This window comes from Pteropus medius, unplaced genomic scaffold (genome assembly GCF_902729225.1).
Source record: "Pteropus medius unplaced genomic scaffold, Ma_sr-lr_union100, whole genome shotgun sequence".
Lineage (NCBI taxonomy): Eukaryota > Metazoa > Chordata > Mammalia > Chiroptera > Pteropodidae > Pteropus > Pteropus medius.
In genome coordinates, this window is record NW_024354500.1 from 8,217,474 (window position 1) to 8,244,084 (window position 26,611).

General features: G+C 32.8%; 1 protein-coding gene across 1 annotated transcript in view; it reads left to right on the top strand.

Moving 5' to 3' along the window:
- RNGTT (RNA guanylyltransferase and 5'-phosphatase) overlaps positions 1-26,611 on the top strand; it is a 241,283-nt gene that overhangs the window by 100,672 nt on the left and 114,000 nt on the right. Inside the window, 1 exon segment of the mRNA XM_039853170.1 lies at positions 17,045-17,113. Within this exon segment, the coding sequence (XP_039709104.1) occupies positions 17,045-17,113 (69 nt within the window).

Consider the following 26,611-nt stretch of genomic DNA (forward strand, 5'->3'; position numbering starts at 1 on the left):
ATGTACCACCAGATTAGAAAGACCTGTCAGTTAAACTATAATACGTCGATTGTAAGATACATGCTTTTTTCAGAGATGTGAAAAAAATGTGAGCCGAGAAATAAGGAAGTATATATTTCTTGATAGAGAGACTCTATATTTTTTCCATGGTAGCTTATAAAATTGGTTCAAAAAAAGCAAGTATTCAAATAGTTCAGACTGAGATCAGAGCATCTATTTGAACATGTGTGCTGGGTTCAGAGTTGTGTAGAGGATAGTGGGATATTTAAACAAAGTTTATATGAACACATGGAATATGGCAACTATAAGTAGGATGTGCAGAGGAAACATTTAAGAACAATGGTCGCAATCAGAGCAATGTCATACAGCCATTGTTTTCTGGGAAGCAGTAGTGAACTATTATGATCAAAGACCAATGTAGAATATTGTGTATTTGCCATGGAAGAAACACTAGTGCCACTGCATAACAAACTGTGCGTGGTTGCAGTCACAAAACAGTGGTAAGATTTACATGTATTCAAATAACGAAGTATTAAAAAAAACCCAAAGTGTATATAAGTCCAACATGTTTATAGAAGGAGAGATAGAAAATAGGCTGCATTTATTTAAAAATAATTATTTTAAGTTATTTCCTTATTATTTCAGTATTTTCTTATTAGATATTTAGAGTGCTACTAAATTTTTTGTTACTAATATTTTGGTAAATATTTTTGTAAATAACTTGATGAACGTTCATAAGTATTTCTTTAGGACAAATTCTGCAGATGGACTTTTAGGTTCTAATCCATACAGCCAGATACACTTGAAAGTTTGCGACAGTATCCACCTCTGCCCCTGTGTGTGGTAGGCAGAATTCCGAGGTAATCCCCAGTGACCTTTGTGTTATTTCCTCTTCTTTGTGGGCAGAGTTTGTAACTTGTTGCTAACCCATAGATGGTAAATGTGCTAGGATATTGTGTCAGTTATCAATTTATTGCCTCAGCTCTGAATACACCCTTCAGTATATGTTGTATGATAACTGACAGAATTCCTTTAAGTATTTTTATCTGGTAAGAATTTTGACATTTTGTAAATAATTTTTCTCAGTTTCTTTCTTTTCATTTTAACTTGTGTGTGTGTGTATGTTTTTAAAACAAGTTTTCAATTTCTTGCATGATTGCTTTTGTTGGCATTTTTATGAGACGTGTTTTCTTTTAAAGCAATACTGTCCAATCAAACTGTTTGTGAAATGTTCTATTGTAATCTCTGCTATCCAGTACAGTGCCTGCTAGCTACATATGGCTACAGAGTACTTGAGTCATGATTAATGCAACTGAGGAACTGGACTTTTAATTTAATTTTAATGTAATGTAATTTAATTTAATTTAATAGCCTCATATGGCTACCATATTAAATAGCACAGTTTTAATGTATATTTAAACTTAATTTGCTGATATTTAAGGTTTTTTTGTGCCTATATCATAGATTTTTTTTACATTTAAAGTAAAATCTAAATTCATTATCTCGGTGTACAGTAGTGACAAATGTCATTAGTAGTGACTAATGATCTAGTTCTTGCCTACCCCGCTGCTCATTTTCTATGACTTTGTCTTTCACTTACTGTTCACCAGTGTTTTTCTTTCTTTTTCTTCCATAGATGATACTTTATTTCATTAAAAGACATTTACACTGTGGTTGGAACTGTTTTCGGATCTTATAGGTGCCTCTTTCTAGTTCTTAGATCATTCTTACCTCTTTAATGAGTCTTTTTCAGTTCTCGGATAATTTTCATCAAGATTTTACTAAGAAAAAATTTAAATATACAAAAAAATTGAAAGAATTTTACTGTAAATACTTACATACTGACCACCTATAGTATATTTTACTCTGTACCTACTTTAACACATACTAATCTGTCTAATGCTCTACCCATCTATTAGTTCAGTTTTTTTGGATACATTTCAAAGTAATTTTTAGACTTCCATTTATCTTTAATTTTAATTTTAGTTTTTATTAGGTTGTTTATTTCTTTGTTGGAAGAGTTATTTACATATCCTGGACATCCATCTTTTGTCAGATGTGTATTTTCCTAACTCTTTCTCCAATTTTGTAACTTGCTGATTCCTTTTCTTAATGGTTGTTATATAAGCAGGTGTTTCACTGAAGTTTAATTTATCAAATTATTTTTCTTTTCTTATTTGTGCTTTTTTGGTGTCCTGCTTTAAGAAACCTTTGCTTTGCCCAACCCAAGGTCAGAAATATATTCTGTTTTCTTCTGAGAGCTTTGTAGTTTTTATTATATGCTGATGCACTTATAGATTGATCATCTGTTTTTGGTATTTCATCCATTTTCTCTCTGTATGTGATACAGACATAACTTTCTGCTAAGATAGAAAATGTGAAAGATTTACTACTGTATTTCAAGAGCCTAGAATACAACCTGGAACTGCTTAATGAATGATAGAAATTGGTCCGTACTTGATGGTAGATACTGGTTTTGTGGTTGGTTTTTGTATTCATAATATAAAATGCATTGGATTATTTCCAGCTTTTTCTGTGATAAAATAGTTTATTTACACTAATAATGCACTGTTTTGTGAAAGTTTGAACTCAGCTTTAAAATAATTGTTAGGGTATTTTGAAGGAGGAAATTCTTAGAAAAACATGGCTCTTAGGTTTTTACCTTTTTTATGAGTCAGTTTTGTTAATATGTAATTTTTAGAAAATTATCAATTTCGTTAAAGTTTTCAAACTTAATTGTGTGTTAGTATTGGACATAATGTTATCTTAAAATTTTTTATTTCAATTTATCTGCATAACTTCAGAATTCTGCAGTAATTTGAGGAGAAATCTGTTCTTGTTTCTCTGTCCCTCCAGTGGTCCCTTGCCCAGGGGAAACCTAGATTTTCTAAATTTGCCCTATGTTTAGGATTAGGAAAAACTGACCATGTATATTTAATTTACTTTTGAGCACTTTTCCTTTATCCCTAATCCTGGCCATTTTAGTTGTTTCTTTTGTAGAGGTGTCTGCCGTGAGGTACTTGATCTTGCTCAGAAGCAGATCATTGCAATTTTCATTTACTTTGTCCAAACAGCACTTATCAGAATGTTTTTAAATTTGAAATTTATCAACCCTTTCCTTTGTTTTTAATTTATTATTTTTTCTTACTTGTAACTTTTTTGCTTGATGGTTTATAATGTAGTTGGTACAGGGTTTCTCTAGGAATTTAGTGGGATTTTCTTCAGGGCATAATGTGTCATCAGTTTTTATAAACATTCTATGAATTTCTTTTGTTCTGCTTGTTCGGTCTGTACAAGAGGAATATTGAAATATTGCAGTGCTATTATATTTTGTCTTTTTTGTTTTTCTAAAATATAAAAAATGTAACACATTTATTGCTTTTATTTCTCCATTATGAATTTTATTATTAAAATAGGTTTTTACGTTTTCCTGTTTGCTTTGAGTTTTGCTTAGTAATATTAACTTGTTTTTCTCCTAATGTAGTTTTGCCAACTATTTATATTTTGTTTAAAATTTTAATATGGATTTTTCTTCTATATATTTTATCTTTTTATCTATTTGTTCTTTTTTGTATTTTTGGAGAGCTTCTAAAAATGTTCTATATTTCACACATTTGCTTTTTAGTATATTTGATTTTACTCCTCATATTTTAGTGTGCTTTTCAGAAATTTATTGAGAATATGAAGCATATGCTTTCTAAAATTTAGTAAATTCTTCCTTAACATGTGTTTTAAACAAACTTTTTCATAGATATACAACAGATATGTTGAAATGTACATGAATCATAAGTTTGCAGCTTTGAAAATGTTCACAAAGTAAACAAACTTGTAAAATTGTCACAGAAATCTAGAATACTACCAGTGTTCCAAAAACCTTCCTGGATGCCCTCTCTAATTTCTATCCCCTGTCCCCTTCTCCCCAGAGATTATCGCTGTCCTCACATTTGTTATAATCGGTATTACATATTATTATCTTTGAATTCTATATAAATGGAATCAAATATCATATTTTGTATTTGGCTTCTTTGGGTTAATATTTGTATAATTCATCTCTTGTTACACGTAGACATAGTTTGATCATTTTATTGCAGTGTAGTCTGAATATACCATAATTTGTTTATCCATTCCATTATTGATAAATATTTGGGTTGTTTCCATTTAGACTCTTACAGATAGTGTTGCTGTAAACATTTTGGTGCATATAGGTATTTACTTTTAAAATATCTATTACCTGGGAACAAATAATAAACAGGCTTAAATACATGGTCACTTGAATTATTTCCCCACTGTAAGCAGTGGAGAAAGAGTGGAGTCTGCTCAATAATGTTGGGTCATTTGGCCATCCCATCCCATCTCCATTTCTCTCCCTTCCCTTCCCCTCTCTTACGTTGATGAGAAAAATAGGTCTATATGATTCCTTTCTTATTTTTTAGAGCTGTTTTTATTTACAGAAAATCAGTCCTTCCTTCCTTCCTTCCTTCCTTCCTTCCTTCCTTCCTTCCTTCCTTCCTTCCTTCCTTCCTTCCTTCTTCCTTCCTTCCTTCCTTCCTCCTTCCTTCCTTCCTTCCTCTTCCTTCCTCCTCCCTCCTCTTCCCTCTTTTTCTTCCTATCTCCTCCTCCTCCCTTCTTTCCTTTTTTAAAAATAGATTTTATTTTTTAGAGCAGTTTTAGGTTCACAACAAAATTGACTGGAAAGTGTAGAGAGCTCCTAATACCCCCTACCCACTGTGTACACAGCCTCCTCCACTGTTAACGTCATGCCCCAGAATGGTATATTTGTTCAAATTGATGAACCTACATTGACACATCATGTTCACCCAAAGTCCATAGTTTACGTTAGGGTTCACTCTTGGTGGTATATGTTATTTGGACTTTGACAAATGTTTAATGACATGGATCCCTCAGTACAGTATTATACAAAGTAGTTTCACTGCCCTAAAAATCCTCTGTGCTCTGCCTATTCATTCCTGCCTCCTCCCTAACCCTTGGCAGTTACCGATCTTTTACTGTCATTTCAGTTTTACCTTTTCCAGAATGTTGTATAGTTGAAATGATGTAGTATGTAGCCTTTTCATATTGGTGTCTTTCACTTAGTGTTCTGCACTTAATTCTTTCGTATCTTTTCATAGCTTGATAGCTCATTTCTTTTTAGCACTGAATAGTATTTCATTGTTTGGATGTACCACAGTTTATTTTTCTTTTCACCTACTGAAGGACATCTTGGCTACTTCCAGGTATTGGCAGTTATGAATAAAGCTGCTATAAACATCCATGTGCAGGTTTTTGTGTGGACATAAGTTTTCAGCTTCTTTGGGTAAATACCAAGGAGCGTGGTTGCTGTATCATATGGTAAGAGTGTGTTGAGTTTTGTAAGAAACTGTTGAACTGCCTTCCAAAGTGGCTGTATTTTCATTCCCCTACCAGCAGTGTAAGATAGTTTCTGTTGTTCCACATCCTCTTCAACATTTGGTGTTGTCAGTGTTTTAGCTTTTGGCCTTTCTAATAGATGTGTAGTGATATCTCATTGTCATTGCAATTTGCAATTCTCTGTTGACATGGGATGTTGATAATCTTTTCCTATGTCTACTTTGAATCTGTATGCCTTGGTGATGAGTTCATATAGTTTGCTCATTTTTTAATATGATTGTTCATTTTATTATTGAGTTTGAAGAATTCTTTGTATATTTTGGATAACAGTTTCTTATGTGCGTTTTTGCAAATATTTTTTCCCAGCCTATAGTTTGTCTTTTCATTCTCTTGACATTATCTTTCACAGAACAAAAGTTTTTAATTTTAACGAAGTCCAACTTAAATATTTGTTTTCATGAATGGTGCCTTTGGTGTTGTGCTTTAAAAGCCATTGTCATGCCTAAGGTCATGTAGATTTTCTCCTCTGTTATCTTCTGGGAGTTTTATAGTTTTGCATTTTGCATTTAGGTCTATGATCCATCCATTTTGAGTCAAATTTTGTGAGTGGTGTAATAGATGAATGAGGTAGAGTAGAATAGAATGTCGGTAGAGTTGGTAAAGTTGAGGACCTTGGACAGTAGGATTCTAGGTGGATTATCCATATGCATGATAGCCAAATGGTGACGCACATGAAGAAGTAGACCATGACTCAGGTGTTAAAGTTCTTGTGAGTTTGATAGATGACATTGAAAAATTAAGGTTAAGGTTAGAGTAGCTAGTGGATATGACCAGAGGATTAGGACAAAGGTAAAAGGAAAAGTCTTGGAAATAGCTTTAAATTGCTATGAGAATGCAGATTCTACAATTTGGCTGGTGGTTATGTGGGACATGTGTTTATTAGTTGCATAAACTCTTCTGCGCCTCTTTCAGAACTTGTCTCTTTCATTCTTCTTGGAGCTCTTTAATCCATGATCCTCCCTCGACCCCCACCTTGCCTTTGTTACTGTATCTGTTAATATGATAGACTCTTCCTACTTGAAATCTTCCTCTTAATGTTATTCTTTTTTCTACAGTTCATTTGAGATGCTAAAAAGTTATTTTAAAAAATGATTTAAATTACTCTCTTTATCTTCTAAAAACATATGAAAAATATACTTTGGAGGGATGCTTAAGATTAGGAAGAATATGTCTAAATATTAAATAATTTGTTTTAGTTCACAGGTGTTATTAATAATAACAATGGTATATTTCTGAATTAAAATCTTCCAATTTGCTATGTTTGTTGAATTATAAACAAAAGAAAATAGGTTGAAGATATTAAAAGAATAGTATAATTATTTTTATTGAACCCTTTATTGTGGATATAATTTTACCCATTAACAAACAAAATAACAGAGTCTGCTTTTCTTAAATTTATTATGAATCTGAGAAAGAGAAATGTCTGGTCACAAATGATTTTGGAGATCTAAATAGGGTTATCTTTAGAAAAGAATAATGATTAAAATTTGCAAAAGTATATTTATTACTGAATTTCTGAGAGACCAACTTAATTTCATTAAAATTACTCTCAGTGTTTATTATACCAGAGTTATTTTCTGCTGATTAAGGTTTTTGTACTACAATGACAAAGTTTTAAACGGTATGATCATACCCATAAAGAAATGATTGCTATTTTCCTAGCCTTATTTTATCAGTAAATGTGCATTAGTCTTTAGGATGACTTGATTGGTTTCACGTGGATAAAATAACATAAAATAAAATAAAGCTTCTGGTTAACCTGATGCCTTGAGCTTATGTTCTTAATCTATTGACTTTTTTTGTGTTAGTGTATTTGATTAGTATGTTTTTAGGTGTTTAGACATATAATTAGACATGATACTTAGCCTCACAGATATTACAGTTGGATAAGGAAATCAAACCGTTAAATGTTGAATCATCTTACCTCTGTGTAGATAAAATGTTTTAAACCTGATAGGTTATGAGGGCAGGGGTAGTAGGGCTAGACTTCAGTGATTGAAAGAGGTGCAGAGATAGGATGAGTTATTTTTTACATCCAGGGTTTGGTATGGTATATGAAAGAAATAGGCCTAAAAGTGTTTGTACGACTGGAGAAAAAAAATATTGCTACCTCTTATTTTTGATGAGATGACCAGAAAGGCCAAACTATAAAAGACATAAGAATATAGATGTTAGTCCTGTCTAATATGTATGAGGCAAGATAACTATACTTAATCCAGATATATGGCATGAGGAGGTTCAGAATACCTTTACATTAGGTTTGCTGTCTGAGAAGAATGGCATTTAAGTGGAAACTTACATATGTTTAGGATTCCTTTAGGTACATTAGATTAGAGTTGTTTATGCAATAGAGCATGAGGCCTGCATCTCTTATTTGGAAATAATGAGATAGAATCTCCCCCACCCTATTTCTGCCCTTTCCCTTAGACTGTGATTACATCCAGAAAAGAAAAATGAAGTTTTAAATACTTACGTATCTGGGTCACCTTTTAAAAATCTTAGTGTATTGTACCTGACTGTTTTAATAGGATATCATTAGAATAGATTTTATTACTGATTCTAGGAGACTTTTTAAAATGTTATTTTCAAGTACAATCTTGAATGATTCATAGTTTTATATACTTCAGAACAAAAGTTTAATAAATCCAAGATGGTACTATTATTGTTAAGTGCATTACTTTAACAATATCTAAAATATATTTTGCTTAGTCTTACCTTTGAAACCTATTATTTTGTGTCAAATACCTCGTCATAAGCTATGGGTTTCTTCTATTGATTCTATTTATTTCTTTTCCTCATTCACAAGGATTTTCATTTCTTTCCCTATTTTTGTCATTCACTTTTCTTTTTACATGTTCTTAGAATTCTTGGTCTTAGCCTAGGGACTGTGAGTGCACATATATTTCCACATACACTGTAAGCACATGTGTGTGCTCTATGAGAATAAGAGTGTGACTCACTAGGCTGAAGTAGGATGGGGCCTTTCTAGGAGAGAATGTAAAGGTTAGTTGCATTGAAGAGAACTTGTAAGAATTTTAAGTTGCACATAGGAGAATAATGACAGTACAGCTAGTGAAAGCAAATATTCCTTGAAGGTGTTATGTAAAATTGAACCATGTGGACCATGTAATTACTTGGTACATTAAATTGTTGATAAATGCTTAACTTTAAGAACTGGAAATAAAATCACTGTAACAGAGTTATATTTTGCTATTTTGTTCATGAAGTAGTCTAGTTATAAATCTTAGGTCCCATTTTTATATGATTTTGAATTTTCTATGCTAGCTTAAAATTGACACAAAGAATAAGGGGAAATGTTATATGCTTTTTATATTGTGGAAAACAAAGTTTATTTCTTAAAGTCTCATTCCATTTTTCTGGTACTTTATTAGGCTATAAAACATGTTTGGTTTACAGATTAATGCCATTTGGTATCTCAGTATGGGTTGTTTTCATCCAGAGATATTCGGTGTCTATTAAAGATCTCATCTGTGGTGGCTAACTGGGTCACTTTACCCATTAACTGACAGGGCAACTCTAGCATCATTCTGCAGTCTGCTACTTCTTGAACAGCCTCGTGGCAATAATGCCCAGCAGGGAAAGTTATATGCTTTCCTGCTGACAGCTATGACTTTGAGGACAGTCTAAATTGTATCAGCTAGAGAGATAGAGTGATAAAAACTTGTTGCAATGAGTTCAGGCCAACTGCATAATCCCCTACAACATTGTCCTTGCTTAGACACCAGCTGTAAATTCAGGAATCCCTAGGAGCACCTTCACTTCAGACCTGCTGGCTACAAATTCTGGGGTCCCCAGGGATTCCCTCAGGTTTGATAATTTACTAGATTGACTCACAGAACTCAGGAAAGCACTGTATTTAAGATAAGTTTCACCGTAATGAAAAGATACAAATTAAAACCAGCTAAAAGAAGAGCCACATGAAGCAGAATCTGGGGAGGGCCCAAATATGAAGTTTCTGGTTGTCTCCAGGGAGTCGTGGACAGTGTTACCTACTCCTGGCTAAGACGTATGATTATACTCAAATATTGCCTACCAGGAAAGCTCACCCAAGCATTTGGTATCCAAAGTTTATATTATAGTTCAGTCACATACTACCTACATGGCTGACCTTTAGTTTCTAGCCTTTCCCGGAGATTTGGCTAATACATTTAGTCTCCACTTCCTTTAGAGATCAAAACTGAAATAGCATGTTCTGAAGCCCCCATCATAAATCATATTATTCGAATCTCCGGCAAGCAAAGATACTTGCATCAGGCAGGACTTTCCAGAGGCCTAGAGATCACCTCCCAGTAGTGGAGGGCAAAGGCCGGACCTCTCTTTTGGTAAAGTTAATTCTTCAGTACACACCTATTCAACAAAGGATATATTTTTGAATGAAATATATTGTTTTGCAATTTACCACAAAAAATCTTAAATTATATTTTACAAATAAATATGATTTCACCTTTATGCTCAAATTACAAATATTTAACTTGTTCCTTGGTTTCTTTATAACTTTTGTCTTTTTTTTCTTGTGACATTCAGACCAGCCATTCATGTAGTTTTTGTTTTTATCACATCACTTATGTATTTATGGCTAAGTATCTGTTCTATTCTTGTATTCCTTGCAAAAATGCTTAATATTCTTCTAAACTAGTAGGTCAGGCTTTTGTATCCACAAAGGAAATATTCACCTATGCTTCTTACCAGCTGCAATCTGGATAAACATTGTGGATAACATTTAGGAGAGGTTGCCCTGGGGGAAAAAAAAGAACTTGTTTTTTCATGTTTTCATTTTACATAACTTCTTGGGATATAGTACATTCCATGTGTATTTTACCTAACCACTACATATTGGCCTTTTTTTATTTTTTAATCAGTCCTGTCACTGTACTATTCACTTTTTATTTAGCACACATTTGTTGAAGTGTGAGCTTACTGAATGCCAGATTATTGTAATAGTTGTTGAAACACTAATAATAAGGGTATAATTCCTAACCTCAGAAAGCCTACAACTCAATTCGATAGACGATAAAACAGGAATATCCTGTAATGAAGTGAAGCACAGGGTTTGAGAATAAGTCAAAGGAGCATGTAACCTAGACTGAGAAGGCGACCCTCTGGTTTAGAAAAGCAGTTAAGAATGTGGACTCTGCAGCCAGAATGGGGTTCTTAGTTCTTTTCTGTGTAACCTTGGGTAAGTTCTAAACTCATTTTTAAAATGGGGATAATAATGGCCCCACTTCTTAAGATTGTTAGGAGGCTAAAATGAGTTAATATATGTAAAGTGCTTAGAAGAGTGCTTGGCATATAATATGTTACCTCTTCTTGCTCTTCTCATTTTTTTTCATGGATACATAATTAGTTAGTACTCAGTAAATATTTGACTAAAACCATGAATCATAGACAAAATGATAATTACTTTTCTGTTTCCTCAGAAGTCTTTAAACATCTCTATTAAAAGCACTTACTGTAAAATTACATTTTTATCTATATTTAGGTCCATATTAACCAGCAGTCATAAACTGGTAGGTTCCAGAAAGTTTAAGCTCATGCAGTGTTTAAAAATATTCAATTTGCTTGTGGATGAGGAAGCCCTCTCCAGTTTGTCATAGTTCTCACTAGTTCATATTGTTTTATATTCAGTTCCGTTCAGGTTCGTGGCCTGGCACCTATAAGCATTTGAGTTTGTGACCTCTACACTAGACTCTGACACTACTTCTTCCAGGATAGAGACTGATTGATTTCTTTTAAATCTCAAACACGATAGAGTGGTTGTCAGTTATTGGCAATAAATGAATGTTTGTTGAATGAATAAATGATGCCTCAATCATGATATTAAAAAGAAAAATTGGAAATCTGGCAAAAAGAACTTTAATTGTTCCATGAGGATGAGTTTACTTCTACTTTGTGGAATTATGAAGGAATTTTGATAAAAATAAGACTAACCACTAAAAACAATAAACTATATTTTCTAGAAAAATTTTGTTTTTAGATTTTCTTTTTTCCTTTAAATGTATTATTATTATTTATGCCTGCAGCACTTGGTCTTCCTAGGTGGTTGCCCATCCAAGTACTAACCAGGCCCAACCCTGCTTAGCTTCCGAGATCAGACATCGGGCTTGTTCAGGGTGACGTGGCAGTAGACCATGGACCGTGGCTCCACTGGGGCGCAAACCCAGGACCTTTTGTGTGTAAAGCAGACGTGCTAACCGCTACACTGTCGAACCATGTCCTGTTTTTAGATTTTCTGACTGGTCAAATGGGATTCGCCAGAATTATTATGCTTAATTTTAATTTCAGTAATATGGGTTAATGAAAGAGCCAATAACAGTATTCCAGAGGCTATTTAAATTTTGCTTAACTCACTTTAATGATATACTGGTTTAGGCATTGTTGATAAGTAATAGAAATCAAATCATTGTTTGTAGAAGAAGATAATGATATTGACCTTCTGTTGAGCAAAAAGGAAGAGTTTTGTAGAATGATTTTGTACTGATTAGAGGAATATTTAGGGTACAGAAACATAAATCTTAAGCTAAACCAGAAATTAGACTTTGGAAATGAAAAAGAATAAAGAGTAATTAATCATGTAAGTGGAAATTTCCATTTTAGGAGGAGATTTGTAAAACTAAACCTTGAATATTAGGGGAGTTATGAAAGCACATGAAAAATCAGCAGATATAACTACTGTATCGAGTCTTGTCAGGCAATCAGTTGAGGCTATGTGGGAATATTTGTTCAGAATATGTGAGTAGAATAGTCCAGAACAGAAAGATGGAAATAGTTTATTCTTTTCTCATTTAAGAAAAGAATATTATTTTTCTATACTATAATGAATTGATGTTGCCAATTTCCATTCCCAATTACATTGCAGAATTATTTTCTTCATTTGTAGTCATAAGCTGTCATTTTGGTTATTTCTAAAAGGTTCCTTTCTATGCTTCGTAACTTTACAGTTTCCATTTTGTTTCTCATGTTTCTAATTTCAAGCTCTTTTGCATTATCTGTCTCTGCTTTTGCATTTATAATGATTCAGTTTTGAATTACTTCCTGATTCATAGACATATGAAATGTCAGTTCACAGTCAATCACCTGTTATAACCCTTGTCAGTTCCACTAATCTTTGGTCAATGGAAAGTTAACATACCTTCTGTAGGGTATTTATGATGGTATTCAAGTGATGTGATTATGTTCATAGATAAGCAATTATAAATTTTATAAGTAAAGCTTTATGAAATACTACCATGCTTTGTTATAACTATTTGATATATTATTTCTCCTATTTTACCTTTTTTCTAACTATCTTCTAATTTTATTTGGTGAAAAATAATCAGGAAAATTGTAATTCTGAAAAGGGTTACATCCTAGGATATTTAGAATATTCACCCATATTCCACTTTAAAGCTTCTCCAAGGTTATGCAGTTAATATTTTTAAAGTAGGATATCTTTTCTTTTTATTTGTTAGAAGTGTTTTTAAAGATATCTTGAGTAATTAAATAGAACTGTGTTTCTGAAGAAAGATTAAGAGGGAGAAATGGCCAATTACATCATTGTATTTAATATTTTCACTGCTAAATTAAAATTAAGGTTTTATTGGCTTAAGCTTATATTATCATTGGGTCCCCAGTATTCCTAATGCTAACTGTGTTTCTAGCATTGATTGGTAGGCAGTCAGAAAATATCTACCCTAATGAACACTGAATGAAATTTTGTTTTTATTGAGATGTTATCAACCTACAAATTATCTAAGAAAAACTCAGCTTATCACTTCTTACATAAGAATACCAGTGCAATTCAGAAATAAGTTTTACTTAAAATACAGAAGAGGAAAAGAATGGAGTAGCTTAAAAGTATATAGGACATTCTGTTTTAGAATATAGTATCAGAGACAAAATAATTGAGTTTTAAAATTATTTGATATTTAAATTATTAAAATAAAACCTAAACTTTCAAGCCATGATATTTCAACAAAGTATTGAGACTCTTTTTGATCCTTGGTAACTGTGCCTGACTTACACTCTTCTCTCAAATGCTATCCATCATCCTTGCTTAATATAACTTACCCATGTTTAATTAAACCTATTTATAACTCTAGTTTCTCCATTTCTTTGAAATTTTTATTTCAATGATTTTATTCTGATTTAGTCATTTTGATTTTGGCATCTTATCCCTGGCTTTTATTCCTACCTTAAAGTTTTAAATCAGACAAACTGCTTTCTAATCACAACTTCCATCCTTAAAAACTGGTGAGACACTTCAAGACATTTCATCAACTTCTCCACCATCCAGTGAGCAATGGCATTGCCCTCTTCAACAATGTCTGGGTCTTAGCCTTAGGGAAAGTGGTCCTCTTTATCGGGGATATAGTCTCAGCCCAAGTGGCGCCTTCTATCGGTGATCCTAAATTTTCTAGAGTTCTTCTTAGTTTCTTAGGCTGGAAGTCGATAATGATTTGTAACTTCTTTTCTAATTAGTCAATTGGTGCAATAAATATTCCTATAAGCACACTTTAGCTGCATTCCTCAAGTCTCAATCTTGTATTTTTGTCTTCATTAAGTTTGAAATATTTTGAAATTTTCCTTTTGATTTCTTTTATTTGCGAGTTATTTAGAAGTGTGTCATTAAGTTTCTAAACATTGAAGAACTTTCCAGATATCTTTCTCTTACTGATATTTAATTCATTGTGGTCAGAAAACATACTTTGTATAACTTGGACCTATAAATGTGTTGTATGTGCTTGGAAAAAAAGCATTTCTTCCTTTTGTTGGAGGAAGTGTTCTATAATTGTCAACAGGTGAGATTACTTGTGTTCATATTCTTACTGATTTTCTGTGTTTTTAAGTCTTTTCAAGACATCTTTACCATTGCTCTTTGATTCTCAGTTCTGTATTCCCCCACTTTTTCCTTTTTGTATTTCAATTGGAAAAAGTGCTGTATATTTTTTTCATATTAAGTGATTTCTTGCATTTTCATTTTTCTCATTTTTATAGTTTTCATCTCTTTGCTGAAATTCCACATTTGTTCACACAAGTTTTCCACCTTTTCCTTCAAAATGTTAAGGTTAAAGTCTTTGATAATTCCAAAACATGGGCCACCCCTGTGTCTTTGTCTATTGATTGCCTTATCTAATTAATGCAGGTCATTATTTTTTTGCTGTGTATGTTTGCGTAGTAATTTTTCACTGGATGCTTGACATTTTTTTTCCTATATGAACACTAGAGACTGAGCTAAATATCTTTGTGCTTATTATGGACATACCTCTTCTTTCAGTTTAATAGGCCTCATTTTGGGGAAGAGGGTTAGTGGTTTAATAAATTCTGTTCTGTATTTAGATGGGTTTATATTACATATAGATAGAAAGATAGATAGATAGATAGATAGATAGATAGATAGATAGATAGATAGATTTATATTACAGATAGAGATAGATAGATAGATAGATAGATAGATAGATAGATAGATAGATAGATAGATAGATATAATTACCTTCAGTGTTCCAGATACTTCAGATTTCTTCAGCAGATGACTACTGTTGGGAGGCTTGGATTATTAAGTGCTTTTCTTCAGTGCTCTGACTTTTAGTTTTCAGTAGGCTCTCCTGGCCTATTGGACATAGTGGTCTGTTTTCCTGCTCTTGTGCTCTCCCTCGTATGTAAATGACTGTTTCTTGTCACTCATTATCTGTCTCGTGGAGACTGTGTGTTTTTCTTAGTTTTCCTCCTGAAGCCTTAGTATTAATAGTGGTATTAAGCAGACTGAGCACCTGAGTCCAAGGGATGGATTTTTCGTCAGCCAAACTTTGCCTTGCATAGGTGGGATGTTTTGGCAGGAGCAAGTTTTTCTGCTTGTTGTCAATGTAACATCCTTGGCTGTTTCCGGCTGCTTATATAGCTAGCTACACATGATTTTATGTCATATGGCTTTTGCTTCATGTCAGGAAGGGTCTGGAAAGCAAGAGGTTTTTAATGACTGTGAGACTTTCATGTTTGTTACCCTGCCCTCAGTCTTTCCTGTGAATCCTGTTAGAAGCCTGGGGAATAGAGCTAGCGAATGAGTTTGGATTCGTCTTGTGTTTGGGGCTTTCAGGTATTCTAAACTGTTGTACTAGCACCACACTTGGTTTTTTAAGAATTGATCAAACTTCCAGTTGTTTTCTTTGTGCTCACTTTGATGGCTCTCATTTTCTCTTATGCGCTCCCATAGCTAAATCAGTTCATATGTCTCATCTTCCTTTCGAGGGGGTTGGCATTCAGTTTACCTGGTTTCCTGGAGACCTCAGCCTTCTAGTCGCCTTAACAAAAGCTGTGATTTTATAGATTATCTTTTTTTTTATTATTGTCAGGTTAGAAATGACATTCTCTTGCCACTTTATACATTGTAAGTGAAAGTGGAACTTTCCCTTAAACCAGCCTTTTAGAGATAACTTTTAAAGGAACTAATCAAGATTATGACTATAGATCTATAGAGTGATTTAAGGGGGTAAGAAACTTTCCTAATGTTCAGTTGGCACTTGTAACTTGGGATAACATCTGTAGTGACAGTCTCATGTGCAAATTGAAGTATACTGTAATTCAGAGACAGCAGTGAAAATAATGGTAACGTGTTAAATGACTTAAGTATTGGCTCTAATAATGAAGACACTGATATATAGAAGATGCCCATAACAAGTTGGGTAAATTTTCTTTTAAGAATTGTGACTGCAGGAAAAAAATAGTATTTAAATTCCACATGTTATTTTTACATATATGATTTCAAATATGAATAAATAATAAATTATACAGTATTAATGACATTTTAAAATTTCATCTCTTCTCTGAAAAACTCCCCCGCTAAGAATTTTACCTCCTTTTTTATGCATCTTATTCATATAGTACATGTTACAATACATTTAAATTCTATAAGTTTTAAATGATGATTGGAAGACCTATGTATATTTAAAACTACTTGCTCGGAACTAATTGGGCCTATATCTCTGCTCTTTAGTAGATAAGGGACTGGAAAAACGTTCATTTGTATTTTATATTGTGTATCTTCTGTAATGCAGTTCTTTGCTTGAAAAAATATAAAGACAAAAACAAGAAACAAAAGTAAGACAAAAAAAGAAAACTTAAAAAATTTTCTGGTTTAGGGTTTGGGGAAAACACAGGTAATGTTTTTGCATTCCCCATGTCTGAGCTGGCTTGCATACAGATTCTCAGAGGATCACTCTACCCCTCCACCTGCCTGTCTCCTTTGTTGCATATATTTATTTTTTATTCATTTATTACTTCCCAGAGTTTCTGCTTTTACTTTGTCTTGGAGTTCTGTCTTCCTTTGGTGCTGGCTCAGCAATGGATTTAAAAATCTGTTTTTTAATACTTTATTCATCATATTAGTTGTTGTAGTTGACTATTGTTCAAGATATCTAGCCTGCCATGGAATGGAAATCTTCATATATTTAAAAAAAATATATTTTACTATATTAACCCATATCCCTCTGGATCACTCCCTCCTCCATTTTGCATTTCAGCATTCAAAACTTATGTATTAAGAAGTTTTTATAAAGCTTATAAAAAATTAAAATGTGATTATTATATTATTATATTTCTAAAAATATGTATATTTGTTTTATAGTTACTTGAAGGAAACTTTGCCAAAGAAGTCAGCCATGAAATGGATGGACTTATTTTTCAGCCTATTGGAGTAAGTTCATTTGTGGGGTGTGTGTGTGTATGTAGTGTGTGTATATACGTATGCGTGTGTGTCTGTGTGTGTCTGTGTGTGTCTATACATACATATACATGTATGTATATGTATATATAACACTTTCCACAGACATGTTTACTTAAGATTGATTTCTGCTGTAATTACTGCTTTTCCTTAAAATAAATTGTTCATTGTAAAACATTTATACTAAATATATATAATAAAATGAACATTTTTGCTTTTCACTCAGCTTAAGAAATAAACATGGCTGATAGTTATTCTTCAAAAAACTTAGTTTTTTAATATCTTTAATTTTCTTTTTTTCCTCACAAAATGAATGTTAATTTATGTTCCTTTACTAGAAATCTACTAATAATATTATACAAATGCTTATTTCTTTATGTAGGTCAATATACCTTTAAGTATTAATATTTCTAAAACTTTATTTTACTATGGATGAGTAAATTAAAGAGTTATTGATACTTGAAGAAGATAACAATTCTTTGAATGTTTATTCCATGTCAAATTTCTGAAACTCCTGAAGAACTTTCACCCACTTAACGGTTAAATCATACATTTGGAGTAAGTTTTGTTTTACTCTAGCAGGGTTTCTCAAGCTCAACACCATTGACATTTTTGGCCAGATAATTCTTTACTATGAGGAGCTGTCCTGTGCATGATAGGATGTTTGGCAGAATCCTTGGTCTATACTTACTATATGCCAATATTACCTCTCCTTCTCACACCCCCAGGTTTTGACAATGAAAAATATGTACGTTAACTGCCTAATTTCTCCTGGAGAGCAAAATTACCTTCACTTAAGAACCTGTGCTCTGTAGGGCAGTGTTTCTCAAAATGTGGCTTGTGGACAAGAAGTGTTAGCACTACCCAGAAAGTTGTCATAAATGTCACTCTGCCCAGAAGTACTGACCAGAAACTCTGGGAATGGAGTCTAGCAATTTGTGCCTTAACAAGCTCTCCAGATGACTCTGATGCATGTTCAAATATGAGAACCACTACAATATAGGTGTTGGATTTCATGTGTTATGCCTCATCATATGCTGCACCTTGCCCTCACCAACTCTATCCTTAGAAATTAGGATATTAGCTAGTTGTGAAGTTACATAGAGAGACATCAAACTGGGTACCTGGAGAAAAGGGAAGGGAACTAATATTTTTGAGCAGTGTATTAAACACTATATTATATATGCTTTACATATGTAGTAAACTGTGCTCTTATGCAAATTTAGGTATAATGTGATATGTGATTGGCTTCTGTCTTCCTCCCAGTCTCCCTTGCCAAACAGGTAGAAGGAAAATCCTCTGTGGTTGAAAGAGGCAGAGATGGAGGAGAGTTAGAAGCTCAGGATAGAAATCGAAGAAAATGCTGTCTTAGAAAGGTGGAAGTTAGACCTTTGAGTTTCAGTATTTTCCAGGCCTGATCTCCTTAGATTGAAAGAAATAAATTCAAAATATAATAGTAATTATAATAAGTTTTATTGTTTAAACTCATGGTTCAGACTCATGCATATGTGAGATGTTGGTGGTATGTAAAAATAGTTGCCTGACAAATAAGTGAGTCTCTGGTCTAGTATAGTCAGTTGATTTATTAGTCAGTTGATTTATTAGTTTGTTCTGGTAACCACTTTTATTACAATGATTTTGTAATTGATAACTGGTAAGGCAAGTCTCCCTGTTCTTTGCTAGGATTTTCTTAAATATTTGTGGACATTTGATTTAACATGTAAGTTTCAGGATCAGTTTGTCAGGTTACCCAAAAATTCTTGTTGGGAATTTAATTAGAACTGCTTTGAATTTAGATTAATTTGGAGAAAATCCATGTTTTTACAATGTCTTCTCAATAAGGTATAGCTTTTTTTCAGGTCTTTTTCTATTCTTTAATCGAGTTTAAGTTTTTAAATTGTTGTTAATCTAATTTCTAGATATTTATTTTCCCCTTTTATAGTAAATGGCGCCTTTTTTATTTGAAACTTCTGATGTATTGTCACACTGTTGATTAAACTATTGTGTTAATTTAGCAATCTTGCTGAACACTCTTAGTTTTAATAATTGTCTCATTTTATATATTGGCTGGGACCTCTAGTACTAGTTTAAATATTGACTCTCATCGGATGGAGGAGAGGGAGACATTTGTACCTTATTCTCAACCTCAAAGAGAATGTGGTTAAGTATTCTCCATTACATATACACACACACACACACACACACACACACACACACACACACACACACACACACACACAAACACATAAGTTTATTGGGATAACATTGGTTAATACAATATATCATTTTCAGTGTACATAATAATTTGACATCTATATATTTCTATTGTGTGATTACTTCCAGAGTTCACTTCCTTCTCAGCTACCATATATTTGATCCCTTTACCCACTTCACCTTCCCCAACCTCCAATTTGACCCCTTTTAATCTGTCTACCCCATTACGTATATTTTTGATAGATTTCTTTGGATACCTTTTATCATGTTAAGTAATTTTTGTTTCTGTTCTTACAAAGGTTTTTTTTCCAATTATAAATAGACATTGAGAGTAAATGAATGCCTTTTCTGTATCTGTTGAGAGATTATGTCATTTTCCTTTTTATGACATTCATGTAGTAAATTACAGCAATTTTCTCATATTGACCCATCCTTGCATTTTAGGGTAAATGCTACTTGATCATGATACATGTAATTTTTAATATACCTTTGGATCTGGGTATAATAGTTTCTTGAAGATTTCTGCTATCTTATTCCTTACAGTTCTTTTCTCTCTCATTTTTGTATATTCAAAATAAAGTAGGTGATATTGTGGAAAAATTGTATAAGCTCCAAGTAATACATAATAATACATGCTCATGTTATTAAAAGTCAATTAACATATCATGGTTTATACTGAAAAATAGATCACCCAAAATGCCACTCCTAGGAGGTAGTAATTTTCTGATGTTTTAGCTGATTTTTTTCTTCCTTATTTCTGCAAAATCTATGCTGTTTTTTCTTGGTTTTCCGTTTTCTACATGATATGCTTACTTTCTGCTATTGAAGAATAGAATTAAGCTCTCTAATCCCACCAACACTCCCTCACTTCTCCTTTGTCATTCCATTATAATTATATCACATGTTTGGTCTAAATGAATATTCAGTATTTATATTTCTATGGTGACATAAATATTACGCACATCTGAGTCAAGTAATATAATACATTTTTCTTTTTTAGAAATTTTTTCTTCTAGAGCTAAGAATTGCCTTGTATTTTCATTTCTTATGATATTACTTCTTCTTCCCCTAAACTCTAAAAGAACTGTTAAAATATTTTAATACAGTCAGATCAGGTAATATATCTAGTCCAGTTTTTATTTGAAGGCATTCCTTCTGAAGCTCTCCATTCTCTAGTCTTGCTGCATAGCTTTTTCTTCTTGGGATTTCTCTTCATTTGAGATAATCTCATCCTGTAAATTCCCTGTCTGCAGAATAAAATAAAAGTTTTTTTATTATTCAAATGAAATAGCTTGGCTCCCTTTTGCCCCTCTTCTAAATCATGATGCACTGCAGTATTGCAAGGATCCCTTTCTACTTCCTAGGTTCTTTCCTAGGATTTTTACTTTATTCCATTCAAGTTGTCCTGATTCCAGTCACCAGGTTCTAGAAAGGTGAAATTCTGATGAGTTCATATTGACTATTTTTTGTGCATTTTTTGCCTTCATTAATACACACTGATGCTGTTGAAGATAGGGATTTCTAAGTTAACTCTGTTAGTCTGATGGTAATATATTAGGGTATAAAGGAGACAGAAGAGTAGTTGCGAGGTTTCTTCTGTGTCACCTTAGGCATGAACACTTAGTTTTATTGCTCTTTAGGAAACACTTACACATACACAGGAACATGACAAAATGATTTCTCTATCATTACTTTTAGACTAGCTTGGTCAAAGTGATTTTTAGGCTCATATACACCTTTGTGTAGAATTAAATCTTTTCCATGACACTCTAGGTCCTGGTCACTAACCTGGTCTCCTTTCCCTGACATGAAGTCTCTCAGATTCTCTAATGCAGCTAATGATTAGCTAATGATCTCATTCTGAGTCCTGGCTAAGAGAGATGTAATATTGTGACTGAAAAAAAGCAGTAGTTTGGGCCTTAATGAGATCTTGGATTTCTGTACATATTAAGTCTCTTCCCTGCTCTTCATTCCATAGAATTTATGAGAGAGTGGTTTGCTTTGTGAAGCCAAAAAGGGGTTTTTCTATCTTTCTTCGTGAACAGTTGTTACCAAATTGACAAATATCTTTAGAACTAAAATAGATCATTTAAATGATTATTGTCAAAGCAAAAAAGATCTTCAGGATGACTTGCTGTTTTTCACACAGGTAAAGAAGTAGCTACCACCTCACAATGTACCTGTTAGTTATGTTTTTATCTTACAAAGCTATGGGCTTCGTTAAGGTTATTTCCTTTCTTATTTATCTAGATATGTTTAGTGTCTAGGATAGAGTGTTTGGACCAATAGGGCTTAGAAAATATTTGTTAAAAAAATGAAAATATATTCTTATGATTTCCCCTAGCCTTTTAGATTTGACTAGTTTTGTATTTTACCAATGTAAGCAAATATCTTTTAAATTTATAGCTATTTTATCCTCCTTGTTGCACATACATGTGTATATGCTAATTAATGCTGTATCTTTTTTCTTTTAAAATTTTTTTCAGTGACTTTCTTTTAAATTCCACGTGTTTCCTTGCAAAGAGTCCAGAATGCAAACACTCATTCTTCATGAAACAATAACATGAGTTTTGCTACTTGCATATTTTCTTCAGAGACTTCCCTATGGGTTAGAAATGGCCTCTGGTTGAGATAAGCCACTAAATATTTCTTTGGTTCTCTAGTTCTTCATCTATAAAATGTATAGGCTATAACAGTTTATCAGTGAAATTTTTTGGTGATCATGATGATTAATGTGTGTGAATATAAAGCAATACTTAAGAATTCCTTCTTCCCGCCAGTATCTGTGAAAATGTATTAAGTAAAGAATTTTTAATAAAAGAGAGAATAAACTTTTCTTATTTTTTTCCCCTAAAAACAGTATATCTCTTAAATGGAAATTTAGATAGTTGCAATAGATCACATAGACTCTTTATGAAGTTTATTATTATCACTATTACATGACTGTATTCCTGTTTTTTTCCTGCCATCATTTTAATGGACTTTTCGCTTTTATACTTTACATCCAAATTATTAAGATTATACAGTATATGGAATGGCTCCAAAAAGGTCACACTTTGTTCATCTTGGAACATTTATTAATTTACCATAACAGATTCTTAGGTTAGTGTATATATACGGAAGTCTCACTTCATTAAGAAATGTTTCACAACTGCCTATTTTGATAAAAGTTTAATTGATGGTATAGCACTATCCTGTACTAGTTAGTCTGGTTAATCCTAGTTTCCCTGAAATTTTAATGATTTCAGTCTTTATTTCTTGACATGTTTAATTTATAATTATAATTTCTCAAAATCATAATTTTCTATCTAGTTTTTTTATATTTTTAAAGTACACTTTTCCAGTGCTGTCTTAATTTGTACTACTAATGTATACCTTCATAGTGTTTGCAGTGTTCCCTTTAAGGGGAATTTATTGTCAGTTGATAGAGCGGCATCTGACTCTAAAAAGGATATGTTATTTAGTCACATGTCTACTCATTCCATTTAATATATTTTTTTTGCATTCTTACTGCATTTGTGTTAAGTCTTCTAAAGCATATTCTGAGTATAAAATACATTAATGCTACCATCCAGAATAGGCTCCAATTTAAAATGAATCCACTTGCAGTAAGCAGGAGGCAATTTTCTTACTCATATGCAAAATTTCATTATATTCAACTATGCAGCCTTTGTTATTTTTTCATTATTTTGCTTTTGCAATTTCAATCTGATTTTTTAAAAAAATTTTTTATTATGGTGACATTGGCTAATGAAATCCAGTTTCAGGTATACAATTCGGCAGTAAGGCATATATATTGCATTGTGTGTTCACTGATCCTCCCCTCTGGCAACCATTAGTCTGTTGTTCATGTCCATGAGTCTCTTGTTCATTTGTCCTGTTCGTTTGTTGCTTTTAGGTTTATATCCCACATGTAAGTGATATCATGTGATTTTCAACTTTTTATGTCTGGCTTATTTCGCTTAGCATGATTATCTCGAGTTCCATCCATGTTGTCATAAATGATAGTGTTTTATTTCTTCTTATTGCTGAGTGATATTCCATTGTATATATGTACCACAGCTTACTTAACCATCTGTCGTAGGCCACTTTGGTTGCTTCCATGTCCTGGCCACTGTGAATAATGCTGCTGTGAACATCGGTATGCAAATATCTTTTTGGATATGGGTTTTCAAGTCTTTGGGGTAAATACCCAATAGAGGGATTGCTGGATCATATGGTAGATCAATTCTTAGTTTTTTGAAGAACTTCCATACTGTTTTTCCATAGTGGCTGTACCAATTTGCAGTCCCACCAGCAGTTTATGAGGATTCCTTTTTCTCCGCATCCTCTTCAACACTTGTTATTATTTGTCTTATTGATAATGGCTGTTCTGACAGGTGTGAGATGGTATCTCATTGTGGTTTTGATTTGCATTTCCCTAATAGCTAGTGATATTGAGCATCTAATTTCAATCTGATTTTTGTATCTTTACTTACTGTATCCTCAGTTTTGGCCACCATCACAGGAGTGATCCTGTGTATTCTATTTTCAAACCTTTGATTTGCCAAAGCCAGAGGTATACCTAGCTTCTACACAGATATTTATGACTTTTCTACCTCTTTTAAAAAATGAAAATATAAGTTTCTATTAAGTAGGTGAACTTTAATGACAGTATGCAACATTGTATTTATGATATTCTGCTAGAGAAAGCAGACATTAAGATATATTTTTCTAATAATTCATGATTTAAGATTTCTCTTTATGTTTTCAAAGAAGGAATACTTAAGTTTTTTTCTCTCAGTTCTTTGGGATTGAAACCACTGAGCTTATATGTTGTCATAAAGCTCCTTTTCTTTACCAAGTAAAATGGCCTTTTTATGATTACTGTTGCTTATAAAGACCTTGATTTTCCTTTTCAGCTGCTCTAAGTCTTCTGTCAGGGAGGTAAGAAGAGAATTGATTACAGACAGGTGTAGTTTCTAATGGTGGGAGGAGATGTAATTTTAGATGGTCCAGGCCAGGGCATTAAACGACATTGCATCACACGATGAAAAATTTAGTCCTGATCCATTTTTTATTCATTTTCTCAGTTTATAAGGAGAAAGTATGTTTATTTCTAGTTTTTTATATCTAAGACTTGCTGATCTTTCCCTTTTCAACAAAATGAGTGTGCGCCAAGTTTTACGCTATTCAGAGGGCAACATTATCTGCTAGAATTTAGTACCATTGATTTATTTCCATCATATTTAATTTTAGGACTACTTATATTTAGGGTAAGTGGCGCTATTTTCTGTTTATGGTATAAATGGTATACCATTGGGTATGAAGTTTCTTGAATATCTTTGGGGGCCATTTTTCAGCATACTACAGTTATCTAGCTTGATATATTAACAACTAATAGCCATAGACCCTAATACCCAGTGTAATTTCTGATTTTGTCTTTGTAAGAATATGTCCTTTATAAATTACCTTCTTTCCTTAGGCTTTCTATTTAAAGTAAGTACTGAATGACAAGTTTAGAACTCTTAATCAGGCCAAGAATCTTTTAATGTAAAATTTGTCAATATTTCTAAACTTTTCTTCTGGGGAAATCTAAAACCTTTGGTGAACTTAGCTTTAATAATTAAGTGCAGGCAGGATAAGTGATAAACTTATGACAAAATAATATAGTAGATTAGAGGTAACCTGTATTTTTTTTTTATCATGTTAAAATAAACATACATTTTTCACTCTTTATTTTTAAATTGGAGTATATCCAAATGTTAGACTCTCATTCTTTTACTCTGGAATTCTTGAGCCTGTTCAGAGAACAAGCTTCTAGTCTCTTGCTTGGTGACATTCCCCTGGCTGTTAGCATTCTTGGAATAGAGATGATGAAGGGATGAGGGTCCACTCTTCAGTAGGTAAGCTTTCACTTAACTCTCCAAATGTCAATTTTCCTCTTCCTTTCTGCCTGAATCTTTGGGGCTGTGGCTTCTGTCCTTCATTTTTCTACAGAATAAATATATCTCCTGCCTTTTGGCTGGGGCGGAGGAAGGAACTTAGAGATTTAAATGCTCCTTATACAGATTTTTCAATCAGTCTCTTTGTTTTCAGTACTATGCCTCACCTTTCTCCCCCCTTCAACTGTCTCAGTTATCTGTTTCATTATTACTTAATTCTTTCCAGGGAAATGCAGCATGTAGCATGAATTGGTTTACATTGCTGTCTTTCTCTGCAAGTACTTAGTATTCAGTATTCTTTGCTCTGTGAGCTATTAACTTCACTATACTTGAGGTCTTTCAAAAATATATTGACACGTTGTTTTCTGCTGTTGTCTACTCCTGTTTTTCCTTTTTTGTTAATATCTCTTTTCTATAACTCCCATTTTAGTGAGATTTTAAATCAAAATGGTTATAAATGTGCATGTTTAATCCACTACTTTTATCAGAAAATCCCCAGAACTTCTCACAATGTGATGTAACTCTTGGCTCCCTTGAACCAATAACTCATAAATAAAGAAAGGGAGGTACTTTTTTGAGTGCCCATCCTGGTCATCTGAGTGAGTCTACATGCCCTGAGGAAGAAGTCCTGGCCAAGGGTAGGCAAAGCTTGAGTTCTAACCTGCAATCCATTCTCTGATACCACAGAAATATTCCAAAAGCAAATGAATAGTGAAAGATGAAGAGAATTTCACAAGCATCTACTTGTGAAAAAACTCTTAGCCTATATTTGTTTGGTGCTCGTTACTTAAAATTTATCAAGAAACTAATTCTGCTCCATTACATTAATTATAGTGAATGAATTGAAGTTGAATAAAAGGTAGAAGATGTTACTATTGTTAAAAAAAAGAAAAGAAAAGAAAAAAATATTTTGAATCCTGGAAAAATATTGAGGAATAGTGATAAAGATACTATGTTAAAGTAATGATTCTATTGAGGGCAAACCCCAAACACAGCTTAGAAGAAAATTTGTTTTCCTTTTGATGTGATGTTCCATTTCTCAGAGATGTAAATAACCGTGTAACACATCCAGAAATGCACATAGTTTATTTCTTTTATAAGAAAAAGGAAAAGCAAAGTAATGGATAGTATATTCAGAAGAATAAAGCTTAGGGTGTTTCTTTATGTTTATAAGGAAATGTATCAGTATCTGATTATTTACTAAAACACAGAGCAGTCATCATGAAAGCCTCAGCTTAAATAAAGTAGATTAAATTGCATTTACAGAATTATAGGAAATCAGAGCTGAAAAGATGCTTCAAGATTATATAACTCAAGATTTCAAAACACAAAT